General features: G+C 41.5%; 1 protein-coding gene across 4 annotated transcripts in view; it reads left to right on the top strand.

Annotated features, from left to right (window-relative positions):
* Positions 1-25,941, top strand: part of tnfrsf21 (tumor necrosis factor receptor superfamily, member 21) — a gene marked incomplete at its 3' end in the record, with an annotated part of 221,673 nt that overhangs the window by 35,430 nt on the left and 160,302 nt on the right. For all 4 annotated transcript variants that reach the window (XM_082505317.1, XM_082505315.1, XM_082505316.1 and 1 more), the window contains exons 3-4: positions 15,995-16,685; positions 25,112-25,678. In XM_082505317.1, the coding sequence (XP_082361443.1) occupies positions 15,995-16,685; positions 25,112-25,678 (1,258 nt within the window). The remainder of the gene's footprint in view (positions 1-15,994; positions 16,686-25,111; positions 25,679-25,941) is intronic.

The raw sequence follows: 25,941 nt of genomic DNA, 5'->3' as shown, positions 1-25,941 counted from the left end.
ATACCACCTTTATTGTATCCCTTCACAAGCTGAGATCTTTCTATGTAATGGGTTTTATTCCTCCACAAAAATTCGAACACATTTCTATTTATGGTTTTCATGGTATTTATCGTTTTTTCATTTTTATATCGTTTACGTGGCGCAAAAAAGGTTGGGGACTGCTGTACTAGCAGATTGCTGAGTAGAAATCCTTGTAGTGTTTTGAAATATACCACTTTTTCCATCAGTTTCCTTGTCAGGAAACAACTTCCTGTTCAGCAGAAATGCCTCTGGTTTCAGTGGTGTGTGTGAGAGCGTTTCAGTTGTGTGTGTGAGCGTTTCAGTAGTGTGCGTGAGAGCTAAAATTTCAGTAGTGTGTGTGAGAGCGTTTCAGTAGTGTGTGTGAGAGCGTTTCAGTAGTGTGTGTGAGAGCGTTTCAGTAGTGTGTGAGAGCTAAAATTTCAGTAGTGTGTGTGAGAGCTAAAATTTCAGTAGTGTGTGTGAGAGCGTTTCAGTTGTGTGTGTGAGAGCGTTTCAGTTGTGTGTGTGAGAGCTAAAATTTCAGTAGTGTGTGTGAGAGCGTTTCAGTAGTGTGTGTGAGAGCGTTTCAGTAGTGTGTGTGAGAGCGTTTCAGTAGTGTGTGTGAGAGCGTTTCAGTAGTGTGTGTGAGAGCGTTTCAGTAGTGTGTGTGAGAGCGTTTCAGTAGTGTGTGTGAGAGCGTTTCAGTTGTGTGTGTGAGAGCGTTTCAGTAATAATGTCCCTTACGGCACCTCATACAAACAGACCAAGCACTATGGCTCATAATACAATTACACCTTACCTGTTTGGACTATATTTTTATATTTCATTTTTACTTGCTGCCAGGAACGTTTGGGGCCTGTTGGGTTGCACCTGCGCTCAAATCACATCACAAAATCAAATGTATAAAATAAAAAATAAAATAAAATATAATAAAATAACGTGTTAAATGGGTGGAAATCCCTAGATCAATGTTTAAATTAACACTCACGCATTGACTCTGTCGGCTTTGTTTTGCCATGCATGCTCCCTTTGTTTTGCAGCTGAGGCTGTGTTACTTTTTTTCCGCGGAATTTGCATGTTATCGGCATATGCTGCCATCAGAATTTCGGCCTCAAGCGCTGTAAGATACATTGACCGCGCCTTCTTTCCCTCCGTCTCCATGGTGACTCGCTTAATCTGTGCTCCACTAATCAGGGCTTTATGTATCCTCGTGTGCGCGCTTAACTTGGGGTTAAAGCAACTCCGCGTTGATTGAACTAATTGTTATCAGCCTTTCTGAAACCGAATATTCCGAGTTGGACAGTTCGGGGTTACTCAACCCTGAGTATCGTTTTTCACTCTGAGTTTTCTAAACCAGCTTCCTGAAATAGGGCCCAGTACTGCAATCTTCTGCAGGAGGCTGTGGTAGTCATCTGTGGAGAGGGAAGGCATCTTGTTGCTAGTTAGCCTAGCGGTTAGCACCTTTCCAGGCTATTGAGGCTGTTCGGTGCCCAGACGCTGTAATCAGGCTTCAGCTGTGTCTAGGCCACAGACACACGGAGCGCTGAGGATAAGGTAACTATAAAAATGTTGCTGTTTCTGTTAAGAACACTTTAGTCCTAATGATCTATAAGTGTCCAGAAGCTATCGCGGGTAAGCTCATACGGAAAAAAGGGAAAAAATCAGCATAAAAATCAATAAAAATCAATAAAAGAAGCAAAGCATTTAAGAGCAAAGAGATGAAGCGTCCACACTCACAAAAGGGGAGGAACAAAAAGCAGTGAAGTGTTCCTGATGTTTCTAAAGAAGAAAATTAAGGAAAGAGATTTGTGGTTCATTATATTCTCAGAAGAAGGCAGCAACAGAGAGAATATCATGGTTTGATCCGGGAAGCCGACGCTGTATCACAGCCGCTTTTATACATATTTGAAGATTTCATTGCAGAAGTCTTAGCAGAACTAGGACCACATCTGTGGAGACAGAGAAATAATTTCAGAGCCGACTGGCCAAGTTTTAAGCTACAAGCATGCTTGTTGTCAAATGAATCTGATCGGTCAGATCTGTTTATTTACATGTGGGAGATCATCAAAAAATCATGATTGATCTGAAAAAAAAAATAGTTGCTGCAAATTTGTGGTATGAATTTGCACTGAACAGCTGTAATAAGAAAATGTCAGCGTGAAAAACAATATTCCATCCATTCGCTTATCCTTTTCAGGGTCGCTGGAGCCTATCCCAGCTGTTATAGGGCGAGAGGCGGGGTACACCCTGGACAGGTCGCCAGTCTGTCGCAGGGCCAACACACAGGGACAAACAACCATTCGCACTCACATTCATTCGCACATTCACACCTATTGACAATTTGGATTATCTAATTAACCTATCCCCACAAGCTGCATGTCTTTAGACGGTGGGAGGAAGCCGGAGTACCCGGAGGGAACCCACGCAAACACGGGGAGAACATGCAAACTCCACACAGAAAGACCCCGGCCTGATGTTGGAATTGAACTCAGGACCTTCTTGCTGTGCGACAACAGTGCTAACCACCGTGCCACCGTGCTGCCTGTAAAACAATATTCTTACAGATTATTGCATCCTGAGTGTAAAAGCTTTTTGTCTCTAGAGCCAAATTTTTACACAGCTGTATAATAAAATTTCAGAGGTGACCAATTTGAGTGACAAGTGGCTGCTGCTTTTCAACTCAACAAGCTAGCTAGTCAGCACTAGTATACAATAAGAACTGCAAGCTCTAAAATCCTATCTGATGGTAGCCATAAAAATATTCAGAGAGGTGAAAAGCTTACTGAATAGCTTTGTTTTGAAAAAATGTTAGCCTTCACTGTTAAAGATGTGTGAGTACCCTCTATCTAATTAACTGCTAAGAAGCTAATACTAGCGATGTGTTATTATACTACTGTAATTAGCTGCACTTGGAAGCATAATACCATTACTCATGGATTTCTGAATCATCCACATTCCACTGGAACAGAAAGAGTTCACTATCAAAATGCTTTAGCTTAACTTAAAGAAATATGTTCTCTGCCTCACATTTTATTTATTGCTGCTTCCTACTCTTACTTTTTAAAAATGTTATTGCTTGAGTTGGAAGTTGCACTTAGTTGCCTTATTATTTCCCAAGATATAATGGGGTGTCAGAATCTTTTAAAAGTGAGATGTGTTGTTGGGACCTATGTGGCTGTGTGTGGATCTTCATAATACAGACTCTATGAAAAAGGGCAAAACTACCTTAAGGGGTAATTGCAGTGGTTCAGTATTGCACTGACATGTTGCTTGATGGCTGAAACCTAGAGCTTAAATAGGAAAAACATTTAAAATAGAGGCAATAGAATTGTTAGCATGACCTGTAATTGACATGCTCATGTGTTCCAAACCTCTAAACACATTTTTTCCCCATGATTTCTTTTTTTGTTTGAGAGCGTAAGTCAGTTAAAATGTTAAATTGACTTTATTGATAGGAAAATACTGTGGTTTAGCTACTCAAAAAATCAAATGTAGTGTCTATGTAATACTGCTAAGCTATGGAATCGGTAAGTATGTTGAAAATGGTCTGACCTATCGGCTCTACTTGGGAGCAGAGTTGGACCCAGGCGTCTATGCAGTAGCTGGAGTTGGAAGTAGAATTACAGGTTTTCTGCTTAGGGAGTCACAAAGTCGGTTGTGTTTTCTGGAAGTGACTGTGTGTGTGTGTGTGTGTGTGTGTGTGTGTGTGTGTGTGTGTGTGTGTGTGGCGGGTGGGAGTGCTCAGTGCGATCCTGCTCTGCAGTGGTAGTGCAGTGGTGTCACACTGATGCCTCTGTGATGTAAATACAAGCTTCCTGGCTAAAGACTCCACCCTCAGATCTTTCGCTCTATCCTCTGCTCTGTGCTTCACTCTGTGAGTCACAGAGACATCAGCCAAATATCCACTGGGATTCCCTCTATAGTTTCTACCAGCAAAACTTTAACCTTCAAGTTCAGCTAGCACCAGCTAAACATAAATAGATCCTGAATGTCTCAGAAAGTTGATTCTGTTCATTTGGAAGTAACGTTGTCAGTGAGAGAAACATTTCGTCACTCACCCAAGTGACTCCTTCAGGCTCAGCTGACTGCAGGTTTCCCCAACCTTATAAACAGTACCGCTGCATAATAGCGCTGCATAATAGTGCTGCATAATAACATGCACCATGTGCACTATTACCTAACAATGAGTCACAAGCCACAATTTCACGATTGTTAATATACAAATTGTCATGAGCATTAATCAAGTGGCCATGAGTTCTGTTCACGGAAACTTAGGGAGTGACTGTAACATGGTGAACAATGTATTCAGAGGAGGGGGCCAAACGTTTAAAATCTTTCAGCTCAACTTTGAGAACTTGTATCTCTATTTTTATTAATGTGTATTCTCAAAGTTGAGATCATCAGAGTCAAAGCTGTACAATGCTTCTATGGGGGCAGGGAGGACGTTATAAAAAAACATTTAGATGTTTTTTCACACAAGTGTGTGACTGAAGAGGGGAATCAGATCACACAGCATCTTAAGTTTTTTATGCTCTTCTCTGAAAAACAGTCAAAATGAATTTATTTCACCTGCTTTGGTACAAATGTAAATGGCCACAGGTGCATGGGAGGCGAAACAGCAAGACACACCCCCAACAGGTAGTTATTTAGCAAGTTCGAGACTATTGCAGTGAATTAGGTGAAATGGATTCACAGTTTGCTTACATTTTTTGGAGCAGTGCATATGCATCCAAGTTCCCCACTGTTCCAACTGGCTTCAAAGAAGCCCTGCGACTGCTCCTGGTTATGAGTAGTAAACTGGATTTCAGATTGTAAAGTTGGTTTACCTCTACTTTATGAATATGTGAAGTAGCTATAAATGAAGATTTAGGTCAACGGGTCAGGCTGGAAGCTGGTGAGGGTTTCCCTGTATGTTGTTAATGCCTATTAGGTTGAGTAACTTGTGGAGACTGCCAGACAACAGTAATGTTTGCAGAGGCAGGACTACAGAGATGGAACAGAACATACATATGATAGCCCAGGTCTTTTCCAATCCGTTTGTGTCTGACTCTGATTGAAGGTCTGTGCACCAGGCAAATGATGTAGTTGATCAACAGTGTGGACAGAGAGAGAGAGAAGGCTGTTGTAAAAGGAGGAGTGCTGGCAGAGGAAAGACAGAAATTGATTCACACACTAAATCTGCTGAGGTTTTATTGTGGATCTCCAGACAGCGTCTGTCTGTCCTGACAAAGTACCATTACTGCACTTTGCTTCCTCTTCTGCTCCTGTGTGTCTTTGTTGCCAGTTTGTCTTGTATCTAAAATGCAGAAAGAGGGAGGATTAAAAAAAGCAGAGGGCACACAGCCAAATGGGACCATGTGCGGCCATTAGCTTACTCACCACTTCCCCAACATGCTGACTAACAGCCGTTGCAGTAATTACCTTCATTGGCTTAAAAGCATAGATGCAGACAGAAAAGGGTCATGAGGTCAGTCTGCTCCCTGAACAGCTTTACCATGAGAGAAATAGAATACAATAAAATCCTTCCCTTTACCAGGAGATGTTCTGTTTTTTGTTTAAAGGTCCAAATGTTCTGTTAAGTGTGTGTTAAGCAGTGTTCTGCTTAACACACACTCCAGGGCCTGATCAACCCTGGCAGGGCCTCTTTGGATGAGGGTGTCTAGTGATAATGGCCGAAACACCCGATGAATCCAAGGTCCACTACTGACGATGTGTCCCAAACTGGTGAAGTGTCTGGGCTGCCTTTCCTCATAACAGTCATCCCTCAAGATTTTCTCCATTTAAAGCAATGCATTATCAGGGACTGTAACATCTGGTCCTTATTACTGAATCTCCACACCTTTAAGAATTGTTCAACGTTACCAAGCTCCCATAAATCACAAGGGCATATAATAGAATTAAATAGGTATGAATTCAGTTGATGGTTAAGCAAGAAAGTATTCAGAGCACCTCACTTGTTCCACATTTTGCAATGTTACAGCCTTATTCCAAATTGTATTAAATTCATTTTCACTTCAAAACTGCACATTCCAGGGTGGCCTTTTGTTGTGGGCAGTCTGAGGTACACCTGTGCACTACTCATGATGTCAGATCAGCATCCTGATGTGGCACACCTGTGAGGTGGGATGGATTATCTCAATATAGCAGATGTGCCCACTACCACACATTTGGACTGATTTGTGACCACTGTTTGGGAGGGATGGTTATATTGTGTATCTGGAATGAATTTTAGGTCTCTATGTCCATCCCATGGGGAATGGGAGCAAAAACAAAAGTGTTGCGTTTATATTTTTGTTCAGTGTATAATATCAAACAAAAGCCATTTTCGGATCTCTACAGAGATGTTCAGGTTCAATCAGGTTCTGGGAAGAGGGCCATCTTCCCTTACATTCCTATAGAACTGGACGATTTTTGCAATCACACTTGCTGCCCCCTTGTTGCCTTTAAAAAGACTACAAGTTTCAGGCACTTCTGTGTTGAATTTACTTTTAAGACCTGGAAGTCGCTACCATCTGCGGCTGTGTCAGGCTTACAGGGTCACAGACTACTTACCATATTCTATGAAATTAATGGGGAAACATGTATAAGGAGTATATGCTTTATAGTCCAGCATGACGAGAAAGTACAGTCATCTCTTTTACATATAACAAGGATAATCAGTGAACATAAGTGGAGATCTTCGTGTTAAAAAAAACTAAATTAAGTAATAATATTTTCCTATTTAGTTTCATGCTGTATGATTTTATTTGTGAAGAAAAGCTATCGAGAACAGTAGGCAAACAAAATATGTGAGCTAGCTTAATGTTGAACAGCTAGCTTAATGGGATGAAAAGCGGTCCAAGTCAGGTGGTGTTGCTCATGATCCCTTACTGTACCTTAAAGGTGCACAGGGATATATATCAAATGGTAAATTTTTTATTTTTTCTTCCAGCATAACAACATCAGCACCAATGGTAGGGGAATGGGATAGAAAATTTCAGAATCCTCTTGATTAATACCATCACTTGTGGTAATCTCCAAATGCTTACTGTGTCAGTAATCAAATTCTATAAACAAACAGTAGCCCCGTGGTGGGGAAATATCCATTGTGTTCTGTAACAAGCAGAATGTCTCCATTTACTGCTGCGTGTGTTTTCACTTTGAACACTGATGTGAGTGAATGCATTGACATGAGTGACGCAAGTGAGTTATGAGTAGCGCCTCGAGAACATGCTCTAATGTTTATGGATGAGGTTCTTGGAACGAACACAAAGAAGCAAAGGAGTGGTGTGGCAAAGGGCAACAGAGTCCTGAAAGAATGGAAAGCTTTATCCTTTTTAGCACTAATCATAGAAAGAGTTTGGCTTCCATTGACTGTTTAATTGCAAGTAGTCTGTGGTAAGTTCCTTCACATATTCATATAAGTAATTTCCAATGACCAAAACATACATGTGTGGTCCGTTTATACCCACCCATTCCTACCATATTGGTATCACTCTGACCCCCTGCTTCCAAAGCAAAGAATTAGAGTTATCTTTGCTCAGGAGGATCTTATGAGAAACGGTGTCAAATGCCGCACTAAGATCGAGAAGGATGAGAATGGTTAAAAGACCAGAATCAGCTGCCATCAGAAGGTCATTAGTAATCCTTAACAAAGCCGTTTCTGTACTATGATTGGGGCAGAAACTAGGATGAAATTGTTTTTAGAGATTATGGTCATTGAGGTATGAGTGAAGCTGGGAGGCAACAACTTTCTCAAGGATTTTTAAAATAAAGGGCAGGTTTAGAATAGAATAGAATAGAATAATCCTTTAATTGACCCACAAGGGGAAATTTGGTTGTAACAGCAGCCAAAAAGACACATATACAAACAAACAGTACACAGGACACGGAACAGAAACATACACAATTTTTCTTACATATTTACATTAAGGACAGTGGTCACTATAAACAGAATACTGTACAGTTATTAAATTAAATAAAAATAACTACAGATAAGAGGCAAACCAGGTTGTAGTGCAAATCGGTTAATTAACTTATTGCAGTTACAGCGCAGATGTAAACATCTATGTCAAATCAAAATCAAATCAAATCACTTTTTATTGTCACATCACATGTGCAGGTACATTGGTACAGTACATGTGAGTGAAATTCTTGTGTGCGAGCTTCACAAGCAACAGAGTTGTGCAAATACAATAATGTAAACAAGCAAAATACAAGAATGGCTACATCTGAAACTAATAAATATATGTACAATATATAATAGTATATGCATTTCTGGATGTGTATACTAAATATTTTTCTACGTGTGTGTGTGTGTGTGTGTACACATATTTTATAAATTAAATAGAGTAAACAATAAATAAAATATATAAATATATACAGAGTTGGTTGAGACATGTGCAAAACAGTGGCATTACTGTACAGTATGGAGTGCATAATGTTAAAGTTCCAGTAGTGAAGGTGAGGTGTCTATGACGTGTTCAGCAGTCTGATGGCCTGTTGGAAGAAGCTGTCTCTCAGTCTGCTGGTACGGGACCGGATGCTGCAGAACCTCCTTCCTGATGGAAGTAGTCTGAACAGTTTATGGCTGGGGTGACTGGAGTCCTTGATGATCCTCCCCGCTTTCCTCAGGCACCGCTTCCTGTAGATGTCTTGGAGGGAGGGAAGCTCACCTCCAATTATCCGTTCAGAGCACTGCACTACTCTCTGGAGAGCTTTGCAGTTGTAGGCGGTGCTGTTGCCATACCAGGTGGTGATGCATCCAGTGAGGATGCTCTCAATGGCACAGTGATAGAAGGTCCTGAGGATGCGGGGGTTCATGCCAAATCTTTTCAGTCTCCTGAGAAAGAAGAGGTGCTGCTGCGCCTTCTTCACTGTTTTGTTTGTGTGTACTGACCACGTAAGATCCTCAGCCAGATGTACACCAAGGAACCGGAAGCTGCTCACTCTCTCCACAGCAGCGCCGTTGATGGTGATGGGGGTGTGTACTCCTCTGCACCTCCGGAAGTCCACTATCAACTCCTTTGTCTTTGCGACGTTGAGGGTGAGATGGTTGTCTTGACACCAGTGGGTCAGGGCGCTGACCTCCTCCCTGTAAGTCGTCTCATCACCATTGGTGATAAGACCCACCACTGTAGTGTCGTCCGCAAACTTCACAATGATGTTGGAGTTGTTAGTGGCTGTGCAGTCGTAGGTGTAGAGTGAGTATAGGAGAGGGCTCAGTACACACCCCTGTGGAGCACCAGTGTTCAGTGTGATGGGGGATGAGGTGATGCTGCCCAGTCTGACCACTTGGCGTCTGTCAGACAGGTAGCTAAGGATCCAGCTGCAGAGGGAGCTGCTCAGTCCTGTTGTTTGTTGGGAGCAGTTCTGATTGTAAGAGCAGGTTTGATATAGGGCGAAGATTATCAAAATTATTGGGATCTGCACCAGGCTTTTTGAGAATTGGAATGACACAAGCAGGATGAAGGAACAATTCCAGTGTTAAGGGAAGAGTGGATAATACTAGTTATGAGAGGAGCCAATGAGGGAAGACAAGCTTCAGCTAACACAGTGGGAAGAGGGTCAAACTGACAAGTGGATGATTTAGATTTTTGAATAAGATTTGATACATCAACTATGGAGGGAAGAGTAAAACTTGAAAATGACTGACAGTAAGACAGTGAGGAAAACAGAAAGTCTACTTCACAGTTAGAAGCTCCCACAGAGTTAAGGTGTTGGTGGATATCAGTGATTTTATGAGTGAAAAAAAGATATAATAGAGTTGCAAAAGTCAGCAGAGTCCATATGAGAGGGGAATGAGCCAGGAGGTTTTGTAATTTTACGTAACAATGAAAAGAGAGACCTGGAGTTACCTTCACTAGAACTGAATAAACCAGAATAGTATTCGGATTTGGCTGAAGCAATGCAGTCCTTATAAAACAAAATATGATCGTTATACGTTTCTTTGTGTAGGGTAAGTCCGGTTTTCTTGAACAGACGTTCCAGTTGGTGTCCTTTAGCTTTGAGATGGCGCAGGTTAAGAGTAAACCATGGTGCTGAACGGGAAAATGAGCCAGTTCGGTGTTTAAGTGGAGCAAATATGTTAAGAAGGTTATGGAGGTTGACATTATATAGGGAGTGCAGAATTATTAGGCAAGTTGTATTTTTGAGGAATAATTTTATTATTGAACAACAACCATGTTCTCAATTAACCCAAAAAACTCATTAATATCAAAGCTGAATGTTTTTGGAAGTAGTTTTTAGTTTGTTTTTAGTTTTAGCTATTTTAGGGGGATATCTGTGTGTGCAGGTGACTATTACTGTGCATAATTATTAGGCAACTTAACAAAAAACATCACATCACATCACATCACTTTTTATTGTCACATCACATGTGCAGGCACACTGGCACAGCACATGCGAGTGAAATTCTTGTGTGCGAGCCCCACAAGCAACAGAGATGTGCAAACACAACAACACAAACGAGCAAAATACAAGAATGGCCAACCTGAAACTAATAAATATATGTACAATATATAATAGTGTATGCATTTCTGGATGTGTATACTAAATATTTTCCTACGTGTGTGTGTGTGTGTGTGTGTGTGTGTGTGTGTGTGTGTGTGTATACACATTTTTACAAATTAAATAGTAAAAAAATAAAATAATAATAATAATAATAATAATAATAATAAAATATATAAAATATACAGAGTTGAATATGTGCAAAACAAGTGGCATTTATATACAGTGTGGAGTGCATAATGTTGAAGTTCCAGTAGTGAAGCTGAGGTGTCTATGACGTGTTCAGCAGTCTGATGGCCTGATGGAAAAAGCTGTCTCTCAGTCTGCTGGTACGGGACCGGATGCTGCAGAACCTCCTTCCTGATGGAAGTAGTCTGAACAGTTTATGGCTGGGGTGACTGGAGTCCTTGATGATCCTCCCCGCTTTCCTCAGGCACCGCTTCCTGTAGATGTCTTGGAGGGAGGGAAGCTCACCTCCAATTATCCGTTCAGAGCACCGCACTACTCGCTGGAGAGCTTTGCAGTTGTAGGCGGTGCTGTTGCCATACCAGGTGGTGATGCATCCAGTGAGGATACTCTCAATGGCACAGCGATAGAAGGTCCTGAGGATGCGGGGGCTCATGCCGAATCTTTTCAGTCTCCTGAGAAAGAAGAGGCGCTGCTGCGCCTTCTTCACTGTTTTGTTTGTGTGTACTGACCACGTAAGATCCTCAGCCAGGTGTACGCCAAGGAACCGGAAGCTGCTCACTCTCTCCACAGCAGCGCCATTGATGGTGATCAACAAATATATACTAGAGCTGGGCGATAGAACGATAATGATATGTATCGCGATATAACTTTTACTCGATAGAGAAATTAAGCTATCGCGATAGACCTCGCTGCTCTTGTCCTCAAAAAAAAAAAAAAAAAATCAAAATTAAGTAGCGCAGAGCCAAACCAATCACAGCCGCAGCGTCACGTCGCGTGACTTGTTACGTACAGCACAAGTGCCAAGCCGCACGTGTGTTTGTTTGGGAAGCAGCCAGCGGGTAATGGAGCCAGCGCGTAATGGAGGAAATGAGTGTGCCGACTAGAAAAATCAACCGAGCGTGACCGAAGAGAAAACAGATGATGGTTCCAATGCCGGAGAGATTGTCAAACGGAAGAGCCAAAGAAGTTCCGTAGTGTGAAGGTATTTCGGCTATTTCAAGTCTGACAAAAAATAGAGTAGCGTGCACTGTAAATTGTGCCGAAAGCAAGTCTGGAAATACAATAAACTGGTGCATGCGTCACACTGTGCGCCACGTTATTGTTTCGGTGAAATGAATTTCTACAATACTGTTACTGTTAATTCTACTCTCTGCAGTGTTTAAATGCTTACATATACACACAGTTACTGTCCCTCCACACATACGACTCGGTTCTGCTTCTATGCCCCAGCTTTGTTTATTTTTTCCCACCGAGGCTTCTAGACTTCTGATTGGCCAACATTTCGGTACGGTTAGAAATCTAGCGCCACCTGCTGCTTTGGGATGTTCATAGCAGCGTTTTCCTTCATTTCTGCCTTTATGTGTGTACGGGATTATTTTTTAAAACGTAAACGGAAAATCTCCGTTTTCAAAAATACCCGTGTACGTGTGGACGTAGCCTCAGTCTCTGACTGGAAGCGCTAATTCGTCATTCGGCTTTTGTCAGACTAAAGTAACTGTTAAAACTGTTTGAAAAGCTCAGCTATACAACAAGGAGAGATTGAGAATTTCCTTTTAGTTCTCAGTTTATTTGATATTGACAAAAGTTAGTCAGTTTTGTCTGTTCTTCTGTAAAACAATCTAAGATTTATTTTTAGAATTAATATTTTGTTTCTAAGTGGAATTGACAATTTAGTCTGTTTTGTTTGTTCTATTTTGAAACGTAAACGCTTTAGTGGCTGCCTTTTGTGTAGTTTGCAATATTTGCCTTTATTTATCTGAAAAAGTCTCATGTTCCTTAAGTACATCTACCCTGTTGAACTTATTATGGGAAATAAATATTTAAATAAAAACAAGCTGCTGATTATTTCACATTTTACTTGTGAGCAACGGCACATTTAAATCTTACAAATATAGTTATTTGGCTTATATCGTGATAGATATCGTTATCGCCTGAAATGAAAAAAACATATCGTGATATGAAAAAATCTCATATCGCCCAGCTCTAATATATACCCATTTCAATTATTTATTTTTACCAGTGAAACCAATATAACATCTCCACATTCACAAATATACATTTCTGACATTCAAAAACAAAACAAAAACAAATCAGCGACCAATATAGCCACCTTTCTTTGCAAGGACACTCAAAAGCCTGCCATCCATGGATTCTGTCAGTGTTTTGATCTGTTCACCATCAACATTGCGTGCAGCAGCAACCCCAGCTTCCCAGACACTGTTCAGAGAGGTGTACTGTTTTCCCTCCTTGTAAATCTCACATTTGATGAAGGACCACAGGTTCTCAATGGGGTTCAGGTCAGGTGAACAAGGTGGCCATGTCATTAGTTTTTCTTCTTTTATACCCTTTCTTACTCACTGTGGAGTACTTGGACGCGTGTGATGGAGCATTGTCCTGCATGAAAATCATGTTTTTCTTGAAGGATGCAGACTTCTTCCTGTACCACTGCTTGAAGAAGGTGTCTTCCAGAGACTGGCAGTAGGACTGGGAGTTGAGCTTGACTCCATCCTCAACCCGAAAAGGCCCCACAAGCTCATCTTTGATGATACCAGCCCAAACCAGTACTCCACCTCCACCTTGCTGGCGTCTGAGTCGGACTGGAGCTCTCTGCCCTTTACCAATCCAGCCACGGGCCCATCCATCTGGCCCATCAAGACTCACTCTCATTTCATCAGTCCATAAAACCTTAGAAAAATCAGTCTTGAGATATTTCTTGGCCCAGTCTTGACGTTTCAGCTTGTGTGTCTTGTTCAGTGGTGGTCGTCTTTCAGCCTTTCTTACCTTGGCCATGTCTCTGAGTATTGCACACCTTGTGCTTTTGGGCACTCCAGTGATGTTGCAGCTCTGAAATATGGCCAAACTGGTGGCAAGTGGCATCTTGGCAGCTGCACGCTTGACTTTTCTCAGTTCATGGGCAGTTATTTTGCGCCTTGGTTTTTCCACACGCTTCATGCGACCCTGTTGACTATTTTGAATGAAACGCTTGATTGTTCGATGATCACGCTTCAGAAGCTTTGCAATTTTGAGACTGCTGCATCCCTCTGCAAGATATCTCACTATTTTTGACTTTTCTGAGCCTGTCAAGTCCTTCTTTTGACCCATTTTGCCAAAGGAAAGGACGTTGCCTAATAATTATGCACACCTGATATAGGGTGTTGATGTCATTAGACCACACCCCTTCTCATTACAGAGATGCACATCACCTAATATGCTTAATTGGTAGTAGGCTTTCGAGCCTATACAGCTTGGAGTAAGACAACATGCATGAAGAGGATGATGTGGACAAAATACTCATTTGCCTAATAATTCTGCACTCCCTGTAGTATGAAACAAGTTCACCAGGGGATAAGAAGCTGTGAATGAATGGAAGGTCATAAATAGCAGATGAACGATCTGCAGGGTTAATACTACTAATTTTCCTAAATGTGATTACACAGGGAGTATCGCTTTTGGAGGCTGTTGTATTTACAATAAAATAAATAAACATGATCAGATTGGGGAAACAAATTGCCTCTACAGTGGTATTACTTAGACTTCACATGAGTAAGAGGTTAATGTTATAGCGTCCCTAAAAATCTTATGATTGGTTGTTTTGAAGTAAATAAGTGTAAAAGACTGCAACTGGTTGTTTAAAAGTATAAAATGGTAAAGCCATGTATGGTCTGTAGCATTTTCTGATAACATCACTCTGACATGACTCAGCTTGGGCCTGTGTAAATGTGTAACCCTAGACATGTGTGGGTTATTCCCCTAAACCCGCTGAGCTGAGGTTCCCAGCAGCAGTGAGAGGGAAGCCTTTGGGAAGAAAAAAGAACAAAGTTCCCCATGATACATCAGTTAAATTCTTAACTGTGGAAATGAATGCACACCATTTGACACTAAAGTTGTGACGAGCATGATGAGTCAGTGTAGTGACTAAGTGATATTAGCGATACCAGATGGAGGTATGAGTGTATCCATGTGGTCATGTCTTTTCTGTCTGGTGAGGGATGTTGAGTACCAAAAAAGGCAATGATAAACCAGAGAATGTTCACAGACTTACTATAATGTATTAATAAATTAATGAATAAGTATAATATGATTTCTCTATTTAGTTCTAATTTGTGACTCTGTAAAAAACCTAATATTAAAGTACATGTAGTATTTTAGGCATAGGAGTTGTGTCATTGTTTGACTGAGAGGGCCTGGACCTTCTGTGCTTCTCCCAAGTCTTGTTATCACGGGACAAGTAATCATTTTAACTGACACACATAAAAATGTATGTTTCTTTCTTCTAAATTTTTTTTGCTTAATTCCAAAGCAGGTTTAAGTTTAGGTTTTAGGGCTAGGGTTGGGACCATCACTGATGACAATTTAGACCTCAGATGGTTAACCTCTTACCATCCACAACGTCACTGGCAACCTGTTGGTTTTGGTTTTGTTAGAGCCACATGCTCAAGAGGCAAATTTTCATAAACTACATGTTAGCTGTCATACATTTTTGCATTGAAGTTTTCATATTAAATTGGAATGCTTCAGTCAGGGCAAAAATTTATAAAAAAGCCATGGACAGCATAAAAAATAGTAGATGGTAAAGGTAAATAAGTACCATAACAGGATATTAGTTAAATGGACTGGTTCTTAAATAGCGCTTTTCTACTTTGTCTGTGCACTCAAAGTGCTTTATACAACTAATTCATTCACCCAATCACATCTTCTAAGCTCTTAAGTGCTAAATATCTTACATTTATACACATTCACACTCAGATGGATGCATCGGAGAGCAACATGGGGCGACCGTGGCTCAGGGGGTTGGGAAGCGCATCTGTAACCGGAAGGTTGCCGGCTCGATCCCCGGGCTCTCTGTCCTGGTCGTTGTGTCCTTGGGCATTGTAAAGCGCTTTGGGTGCCTTGAAAAGTGCTATATAAATCCAATCCATTATTATTAGTATCTTGCCCAAGAATTATTTGGCATTTTGCACAGACTAGAGCAGTCTGGGATCAAACCACCGACCTTCTGGGTAGTGGTTGACCTGCTCTGCCACCTGAGCTACAGCCTTAATGTGGGTGGTTCTTGTAAAATTAAGTTACTTCATACTCCATCTTTCAGTGGACAGTACTGACAAAACCGCCTAATGTGTGAAACTGACATTGTGGATCCCAGTCTTAAGAATTCAGATAGTGTTTGGTTTTTGCTTTAAACACTTACTGCAGTATAATGAATGCAGCATCATTCAGGGGTTGACAATCTGTCCTGTTGCATAAATTTCTACACCAGAACATTTTTCAAAACATTTTTAGTCTTTCGCCTAATAGCTGCCTTCTCTTTTCCCCTCAGCTCTTATGTACAGTTGTGGTTGATATCTCAGCTCGGGTTTTGACCACATCCAGCACAGATGACCAGCCCATTTTTTCTCAACGGCACTATCAGCACACCGACCAAGACACGGGCACCCAGCTGGTCTGTGATAAGTGCCCGGCTGGCACCTATGTCTCCATCCACTGCTCTCCAACTTCTGTGAGGGAATGCAGCCCCTGTCCCAAAGGCACCTTCACACGGGGAGAGAATGGAGTTCAGCAATGCCATCGCTGCAGGAGTCCTTGCCCAGCTGGCTTTATTGAGAAAACGCCTTGCACAGCCACCCAGGATCGAATCTGCACATGCCCACCCAATACATTCCTGTCAGGGGATGGTGCTGCTGTGTGTAAGCCCCACTCTTTGTGCCCCCCAGGCAAGAGGGTGAAAAAGCAGGGCAGTGAGAAAAAGGACGTGGTCTGTAAGCAGTGCTCTGAGGGAACTTTTTCAGATGTGAAATCAAGTGCAACACAGTGCAGAAATCACACAGGCTGCCAGGTTCAGGGGCTGGTGCTGCTCTCACCAGGGACTACAGAGAAAGATAATATCTGTGGACCCCTTTCTACAGCTCCATCCTCTGCCTCCACCACCGCTTCAGGTGGCTCAGGACTTGTACAGGAACCCATTATTTCTTCAATCTTTCCAGCACCCCTGGCTGGACCTGCACAAAAAGGTGAGGGATGGGAATTCTGTTTAATAATCTTCTATTTGAATTTATATAGTTTTCAACTTTAACTGTTTTTTATTTTAATGTTTCTTTACATTTATAAAAGTTGACCTAATAAAAGTTGCATTTTTCAAACATTTTCCATGTGAATTTCCCTGCGAAATTTCAAAGGTGGCATTTATTGTCTCCTCCATTATTGCCTTGCCTAAAGGCCTCTTTTATGCTTGCTTACATTATCAACAGCAAACAATATTAGCTACCAATAGCTAAAAAAGTGCTAATCATAATAATACTGCCATTGACGTCTATAGCCGTCAATTGCAGTGAATGAGTCAATGGGTTTAACTCATTCACTGCCAATGGCTGGCAGTGAATGAGTTAATAAACAGCTGGAAAGTCAATAAAGCGCGTTTGTGCCACCTCATAGACATTCGGTTGTAATTAAAGTTATAAGCCACCACCTAGTTTTTTTTCACCAACACTTTACCATTACGTAGCTTTAGTTAGTGTACGACGCTCACGCCATGTTATAATGATGCAGTGTGTTAGTGCCAGCCAAAATATCACACTGATTTTGAGGATTTGTCTTGCATAAACAGAAGCCAGTTGCTTCTGTGAGCAGCAGGGTGGTACTGGCTGACACACTGATAATCAATAGTGGTAAATAATGCACTGATATTGATTGATCATTGGTTTGTTCCAGTGTCCACAAAGCACTGCTCCACTTTTATGTCAAACACATTGCTAATTGTTCTACCATTTCAACAGACTGAAAGCAGTTTTTAAGTTGTTCTGTCTGACTAGTTCCCTCTCTTTTTTTGATTTAGCACTGTTCCTCCACCCAGGCTGATTACAATGTCCCTCACTTCTTAATTAATGAACAGACTGTGGAATGAGCAATTTAGAGCTCATCTGCTCTACGATAACAAGATGGAGCACAGCTTTATTTGCAAAGCAGAAGGAGGAGAAGGATATTAGGGGAAAGTTTGTAGTTACATTTTGACGGATGATTTACCTCTTGAGGGATGCAAACATACTGTAGTCACCCAAGTCAGTTGTGTTCACACTAAGTACGACTGAAACAATATTCAGCACCTCATCATCACTTCTGTGCAGTCCCTTTGGAAAGCTGTGCCTTTTCAGGCTTCTGTCTTGGATATTATTATTTCATTTTCTTCACTTGAAACCCACTCCTGCACCTAATGTAAGAACAAAATTAAAAAATTTTCTGTTTGTGCACCAAGCTATGCTAATTGCAGATGCTCAGATTAAGCTCTCTGGTCATTTTTTGTGTGTGTTGTGTACAGCTTCTCCTTGTTCTCCCCAAATGTGGGCATATGTATTAGAGACGGACCGATCCGATATTACGTGTCCGATACTGACGTAAATTACTGGATCGGATATCGGAGAGAAATAAAAAATGTAATCCAATCCATTAAATATCAAAAAAGTACCTCACAAAACTTGCCACACGGCGTAACTCGGCTCATAACCGTAGCACGGAGCAGTGTGCTCAAGTGATAGAGCGGCTACGTGTATTTGTAGCCTCAAACCAGCATTTCATCTCTGATGAAGTCATCCCAGAGAGAAGAAAAGCAAGTGTGTAAGTTCATCTCTGAATGTTTGTAAAGCATTCCCACGTTAAGATTAACAACCGATATATGGAGCGACTGCCTCTTCTTGCTGCTACTTCAATCGTGAAACTGCTTAATGATCAGCTGATCGGCTTTTCTGTCGCCTGTCCGTCTCTTGCTTGTTTTTGGCCCACTTTGCACCAGAAAGAGGAAACCAGCGGCTGAACAACAGCAGCACGTTTAAGCTCGATTAACTGTTGTTAGAATTTATTTAATATTACTTTCTAGACCAGGATCCTTTTCTACGCAGCTGACGGCTGGTAACTGTGCAGGGGCGGATCTAGCAAAGTTTAGCCAGGGGGGCCGATAGGGCATGAACAGGGAAAAGGGGGCACAAAGACATACTTTTCTTTCTTATTCTCATTTAAAATGTCTAGCTTTTAATAAATAATTATCTGAATCTTACACCCAAAGTTTTAATCTTATGTAAAATATATAGAAGTCCATTACTGTATATAGTAACTGTTAAGTCTAATATACCCTAGTAAGCTATACTACTTTTTCCTTTGGGAAGGTACCATCTGTGCAGTCTGCAATTCTGTTGAAGAAAGATGTTGAATCTATTTAATTATTCTTGAAAAAGAATTGATTTCTGTGCATTTTTTTCCCACACTGCATCAAATTAAAGTTGATTACGTCGATTAAGCATCTTGAGGTGGAGGGTGGGGGTGGTTCCCTATTTTTTTTGCTGGGAGTTTGCAACCCTATTAGTTAGGTTGCTCAATGTTTCTGCTAAGTAGGCAAGGCAAGGCAAGTTTATTTGTATAGCACAATTCAACAACAAGGTGATTCAAAGTGCTTTACAGAGACATTAGAAACAAGAACAAATAAAAAGCATGATTTAAAATTGATTAAAACAAGCAAATAAACTAACTAACTAATTAACAAACAAACAAACAAACAAACAAAACAGTATATAAAATCAAAACAGATAAAATCAGAACAGTAGATAAAATCAGTAGTTAAATGTAAGTTTTGAAATTTAAGCTTAAAGTGTGGATTTGGTGCTTTATTCAAATGCAGCTGAGAACAGGTGAGTCTTCAACCTGGATTTAAATAAACTGAGTGTTTCAGCTGATCTGAGGCTTTCTGGGAGTTTGTTCCAGATATAAGGAGCATAAAAGCTGAATGCAGCTTCTCCGTGTCTGGTTCTGACTCTGGGAACTGATAAAAGACCGGATCCAGATGACCTGAGGGATCTGGATGGTTCATACTGGGTCAGGAGGTCATTGATGTATTTTGGTCCTAAACCATTCAGAGCTTTATAGGCCAGCATCAGAACTTTAAAGTCTATCCTCTGACGGACAGGCAGCCAGTGTAAGGACCTCAGAGCTGGACTGATGTGGTCCACTTTTTTGGTCTTAGTGAGGACTCGAGCAGCAGAGTTCTGAATGAGCTGTAGTTGTCTGACTGATTTTTTAGGTAGACCTGTAAAGATGCTGTTACAGTAATCAAGCCTACTAAAGATGAATGCATGGACTAGTTTTTCCAGGTCCTGTTGAGACATCAGATCTTTTATCCTTGATATATTCTTGAGGTGATAGTAAGCTGACTTTGTTATTGTCTTAATGTGTTTTTCTAAGTTTAGGTCTGCATCCATCACTACACCCAAATTTCTCGCCTGGTTTGTGGTTTTTAGATGTATAGATTGAAGTTCTCTGGTGACCTGTAATCGTTTTTCTTTGGCGCCAAAGACTATTACCTCAGTTTTGTTTTTGTTTAGCTGGAGAAAATTGTGGCACAACCAGTCATTGATTTCCTCAATGCATTTACCAAGAGCCTGTACAGGGCCTCGGTCTCCTGGTGACATTGTGATATATATTTGTGTGTCATCTGCATAGCTGTGATAGTTTATTTTGTTGTTGTTTATAATCTGTGCCAGTGGGAGCATGTAGATGTTAAACAGAAGGGGTCCCAAGATGGAACCTTGGGGAACTCCACATGTGATACTTGTCTGCTCAGATGTGAAGTTACCTATTGATACAAAGTATTTCCTGTTTTCTACGTATGTTTTGAACCAGTTTAGTACAGTTCCTGAAAGACCTGTCCAGTTCTCCAGTCGTTTGAGTAATATGTTGTGGTCAACTGTATCAAATGCTGCACTGAGATCCAGTAAAACTAGGACTGACATTTTTCCACTGTCTGTATTCAGACATATGTCATTAAACACTTTGGTCAGAGCGGTTTCAGTGCTGTGGTTCTGTCTAAAACCTGACTGGAAGGCATCGTAGCAATTATTCTGTTTTAAGAAGTAACTGAGCTGTTGAGAAACTGCTTTTTCAATGATCTTACTTAAAAACGGGAGATTTGAGATTGGCCTGTAGTTGTTCATTTGTGTCTTGTCAAGATTGTCCTTTTTCAGTATAGGTTTGATTACAGCACTTTTTAGTGATTCTGGAAACACACCTGATAATAAAGAAAAGTTGACGATCTGTAACAGGTCTGACTCTAAAGTCTTTGAGACCTTTTTGAAAAAACTTGTTGGCAGGACATCTAAACAGCAGGAGGAGGAGTTCAGTTTACCTAAGATGTCCTCCAGGTCTTTGCTGTTAATAGGTTGAAACTGTTTCATGGTGTTTAAACAGTTTTTTGGTGGACACAGTACATATCCTGGATCTGCTGTTGATGTACCAATTGCTTGTCTAATTTTTTGGATTTTTTCTGTGAAGAATTTGGCAAAGTCATTGCAGGCCATGGTCGAATGAAGTTCAGCTGCCACTGACACAGGAGGGTTTGTTAGCCTGTCAACTGTAGAAAATAAGACCCGAGCATTATGGCTGTTTTTAGTGATGATGTCAGAGAAGTAGGACCTCCTTGCATTCCTCAGTTGTAAATTATAATTGTGAAGTTTCTCTTTATAAATGTCATAATGAACCTGGAGGTTTGTTTTTCTCCATCTGCGCTCAGCTTTCCTACACTCTCTTTTTTCTTTTTTCACCAGTGTGGAGTTTCTCCATGGAGACTTTTTCCTTCCAGAGATAACCTTCACCTTAATGGGAGCAATAGTGTCCATTACATTTAACATTTTAGCATTGAAGCTATTGACGAGCTCATTGACTGACCCTCTGGGCAGGTCAGGTGTTAATGGGAAGACCTGGTTAAAAATTGCACTACTGTGTTCAGTTATACACCGTTTTGTGATCACTGTTGTTGATATATTTGTGTGGGCTGAGATTTTACTTTCAAAGAAAACACAGTAATGATCAGACAGGCCCACATCAGACACAGTAACCTTTGAAATGCTCAGGCCTTTGGAGATCAGTAGGTCAAGAGTGTGTCCTCTATTATGTGTGGCCTCTGTTACATGCTGAGTCAGCCCAAAGTTGCCCAGAGTGTTACTCAGGTCTTTAGTCCCTTTGTCCTGAGGGTTGTCCACATGAATGTTAAAATCCCCAGCAATAATTACACAGTCGAAATCAACACAGATCACAGACAGCAGTTCACTGAGGTCATTAAAAAAGTCTGTGCAGTATTTGGGAGGCCTGTAAACATTAAGAAACACAACTTTGGATGGGGCCTTCAGCTGTAAAGCCACATATTCAAAAGACTGAAAACTTCCAGGAGATAGCTGCTTACATTGAAATGATTCATTAAATAAGACAGCAACCCCTCCTCCTCTCCTGCTCGCCCTGACCTCACTGATAAAACTGTAGTTAGGAGGGGTCGTCTCGATGAGAACAGCTCCACTGTTACTTTGGTCCAACCAAGTTTCAGTTAAAAACATAAAATCAAGGCTGTGCTCAGTGATTAAATCATTAATTAAAAATGTTTTCCCAGCTAGAGATCTAATGTTTAATAAAGCCAACTTAAGTGTTTTAGAGGTATTACTTGTCCCCTCGTGTTTGGGAGCAGTCTGTGGCACACAAGGTATGTTTACTATGTTTAAAGATCTTTTAGAGTGCAGCTCTCTGTGTTTTGACCAGGCCACATGTCTCCTGTCACCTAAAAGTACAGAAATTTTAAAACCTTCTAGTAAACAGGGTCCCAGCTTCTCCTGGGAAAAGTCATCACTGCCATAATCCTCACAGCCCGGACCCTTCACACATCACGCATCAGACTGCGGAGACAGGGCATGAAGAGGAACTAAGGGGGGCGAGGCTGGGCAATGTGACTTCGATTGCTCTGTTGAGGGTGGGGCTCGATGGCGAACCTTTGGCCGCTCTGGTGGGGGGTTTATGGGGGACAAAAAGGGATTGGGACGGGGGGTAGATCTGAGCCCAGCATTGACCCGCTCCATCATCTCCTCAGTGAATTTCAGGTGTGGGGAGGAGGGAGAAAGGGAGGGGGAGGAGGGTGATGGCCTGTCAGGGGTTTGGGGGACTGGGGAAGGTCGTGGTCCCTTGTCCTGGTTGTTGGTGTTGTTGAGAGAGTTGGAGGCAAATAGGGACCCCTCTTCTTGCCTTAGATGTCTCTCCTTTCTGAGGCTCTTCCTCAGATGCCATGGATGTCTCTCCTTTCTGAGGCTCTTCCCGGGTGGGGGCAAATGGAGCTCCTCCTCAAGGTTTCTGCTGGGCTTTGTCTGTTCTTGGAGTAATGTTTGTTCCTCTTTATGAGATAACTCCTCGTTTATCTCAGCCTTGGCACCAAGCACGGATGGATGACGTATGGAATAAAACAAGTTGGAGGTGAACAGTTTCACCCCTGACTTGTTAAAATTAAATCCATTTGCTTTGAACAGATGCCTGCGTTCCCAAAAAATATTAAAGTTGTCGATAAAGTGCACTGAGTGGTCAGCACATGCTGATATAAGCCATTTATTCAGTGTAAATAACCTGCTGAATCTCTCGTCTCCTCCTCTGACCGGCGGTACAGGTCCACTGATGAATACAGCTGCATTCAGAGAGTTTACAGTACTTAATAATCCAGTAAAGTCCCGTTTCAGAACCTCCGACTGTTGTTTGGACACATCGTTTGACCCTGTATGCAGAACAATGTTTGTCACAGTTGGATATTCATCTGCAATTTGAAGAATTCTCTCCTTCAGGTTGTTGACCATATCGTTAGGAAAGCAGAGGACTTTAGTGTTCTTACCGCACATCCTTTGTACATCCTTTACGGCAGAGTCACCCACAATCAGAGTTTCAGGCCTAGCCTTTAGCTTTCCCTGTGGCCTTTCACTTTTCAACAGATTTTCAGACCTTATTTCGCTGCTTTTAGATGGATGGTTGTCCGATATAGATCCAGGGTCCTTTGATAGTGGAGCAAATCTGTTCTGCAGTTTCACATTCAGTTGTTTTGGAGGTTTGTTGTTAACCTTCCTATTCACGGTTGTCCAGTCCTGTTTCCTCCCGTATATAGGGGTAGAAGAGCTTCTCTGTCTCGTAGGAAGTGAAGGCCAGTCGGTTTCAGAGATTTCAGCTCGCTGTGCCCTGCCTGTGATACGTCCTCCCCCTTCCAGGAGACATGATTTATGTCTTGGTTTTGCACCAAGACAGTCCAAGGGGGGATTATCACTTGAGGATTTATAATAATGCACAGAGTCTACTTTCTTGGTCATGTTATCTGTGCTCCTTAGCTGTGTACTAGCTTGCTCATCGCCATTGTTTTGAATCAAAGGCAAGGTTGTTTCATTTCCACACAGTCCATTTACCTCCACGTTTACTTCTAAGCGATGAATTTTTGTCTCCAGTACTGCAATCTTCTGCAGGAGGCTGTGGTAGTCATCTGTGGAGAGGGAAGGCATCTTGTTGCTAGTTAGCCTAGCGGTTAGCACCTTTCCAGGCTATTGAGGCTGCTCGGTGCCCAGACGCTGTAATCAGGCTTCAGCTGTGTCTAGGCCACAGACACACGGAGCGCTGAGGACAAGGTAACCATAAAATGTTGCTGTTTCTGTTAAGAACACTCAAGTCCTAATGATCTACAAGTGTCCAGAAGTAATCGCAGGTAAGCTCACACGGAAAAAAGGGAAAAAATCAGCATAAAAATCAATAAAAATCAATATAAGAAGCAAAGCATTCAAGAGCAAAGAGATGAAGTGTCCACACTCACAAAGGGGAGGAGCTAAAGAGTACTCTGTAAAATACCAGAATAGGAAGGATGGAGAAGGTTTAAGTTTATTAGATTGATCAGTATTGCTGAACTATGAAATATTTTGGGTGCAGTGTATTTTTTACATACAGGTATAACAGAATAGCTTTAGTGTTGTTGTTTATTGAAACTTGAGTATGAACTTATACAAAATGCAGCAATATATTTAAAAAAACAGTTTTATTGAATAAAAAAACACACTAATATTCATATCGGTATCGGCCGATATCCAAATTTATGATTTCGGTATCGGACATAAAAAAGTGGTATCGTGCCATCTCTAATATGTATATAGATTTTGACATCTGTCAGTCATACACTGGTCTGCAATTTCTGCAGAGTATTAGTATTAGTATGCTCAACAATGACTATAATGGCCACTGCCTGGAAAACAAAGTAGATTTTTACCCCTGTGAACATCATCTAAACACTCTTTTCGTTTTCATGAATACTCAGATTGTAATAACAATGTCAAAAAGGTGTACACAGCCCACTCAGTGATGAAGTAAGTCAACAAAGCGTGTCTGTGCCAGATTGCTTGGATGGATTAAGGTGTTAGGATCCTCCGCCCGTGATACCGTCTGTTTTTTTTTTTTTGTCTTAGTTAGACAGAACTCCCAAGTGACTGAGTTTAATTCCCTCTTTCTCTGTGTCACTGTTGTCTCTCATCTGCTACTTCTATACTATCTACTATCTTTGCTTTCCTTGTCTTTCTTATCTCTCTTCTTGCTTGTTCTGTGTCTCCATCAACCTCTCTGCCTCTCAACACAGGTACCCACAGCCAGTCAGCAGCCATTCAGCTGAAGGAACCCCAGGGTGGAAAAAGCCAGCGAGCAGAAGAGCCCCTCCGAAGCCATCCTGGCACTCTCACCCAACCAAATTGGACTCCAGTTCTCCCAGCTCATGAGGAACCAATGGACCATGAGTTGCAGAGGGGGCAACTGAATTCTGAACCAAACCCAGGGCCTAACAAGAGGGCAATGGAAGATCTGGGGACTGAAGAAATAGTCAAGGTTGAAACAAGCATAAGAAAGATTAATGGACAAGATAGCGCAGGTGGAGCCTCCAGCTCCTACAGGCCAACTCGCAGGGGATTCCCAAGACCAAGCGCCCATAATCACTTTGACATAAACGAGCACCTGCCCTGGATGATTGTACTGCTGCTGCTGCTGGTGCTGGTGGTGATCGTAGTGTGTAGTGTGAAGCAGAGCTCTCAGGTGTTGAAGAAGGGCCCAATGCAGGACCCGAGCAGCATCATGGAGAAGGCAATTCAAAAGAAACCCCCTGCACCACTAACTCAAGTCCGAGAGAAGTGGATCTACTATGCCAACGGACAAGGTAAACCTACTGGATCTTTTGGTGTTGGAAACTGCTTTTCAACTGAGGTAGAAACACAGTTAGATCTTCAGAAGAGTCTCTAAGACTTTAAAATTGCACACATTCAATTATTTTGATAACTTGGGGTTTGGTGCTGAAGTTGTGGAACATAAAAATCTATCTCTATCATTTTCTCTCAGTTCGAGGGGTTAGGGTTAGGAGTTAGGGTCATTCAGTTAAAATTCAGCGACATGGATGAATAAAGGGAGAATTAATCATTTGAT

Source organism: Aulonocara stuartgranti, assembly GCF_965226115.1.
Source record: "Aulonocara stuartgranti genome assembly, chromosome: 15".
Lineage (NCBI taxonomy): Eukaryota > Metazoa > Chordata > Actinopteri > Cichliformes > Cichlidae > Aulonocara > Aulonocara stuartgranti.
Note: the sequence above shows the minus strand (reverse complement) of the source record. Positions and strands in the feature narration are given on the sequence as shown.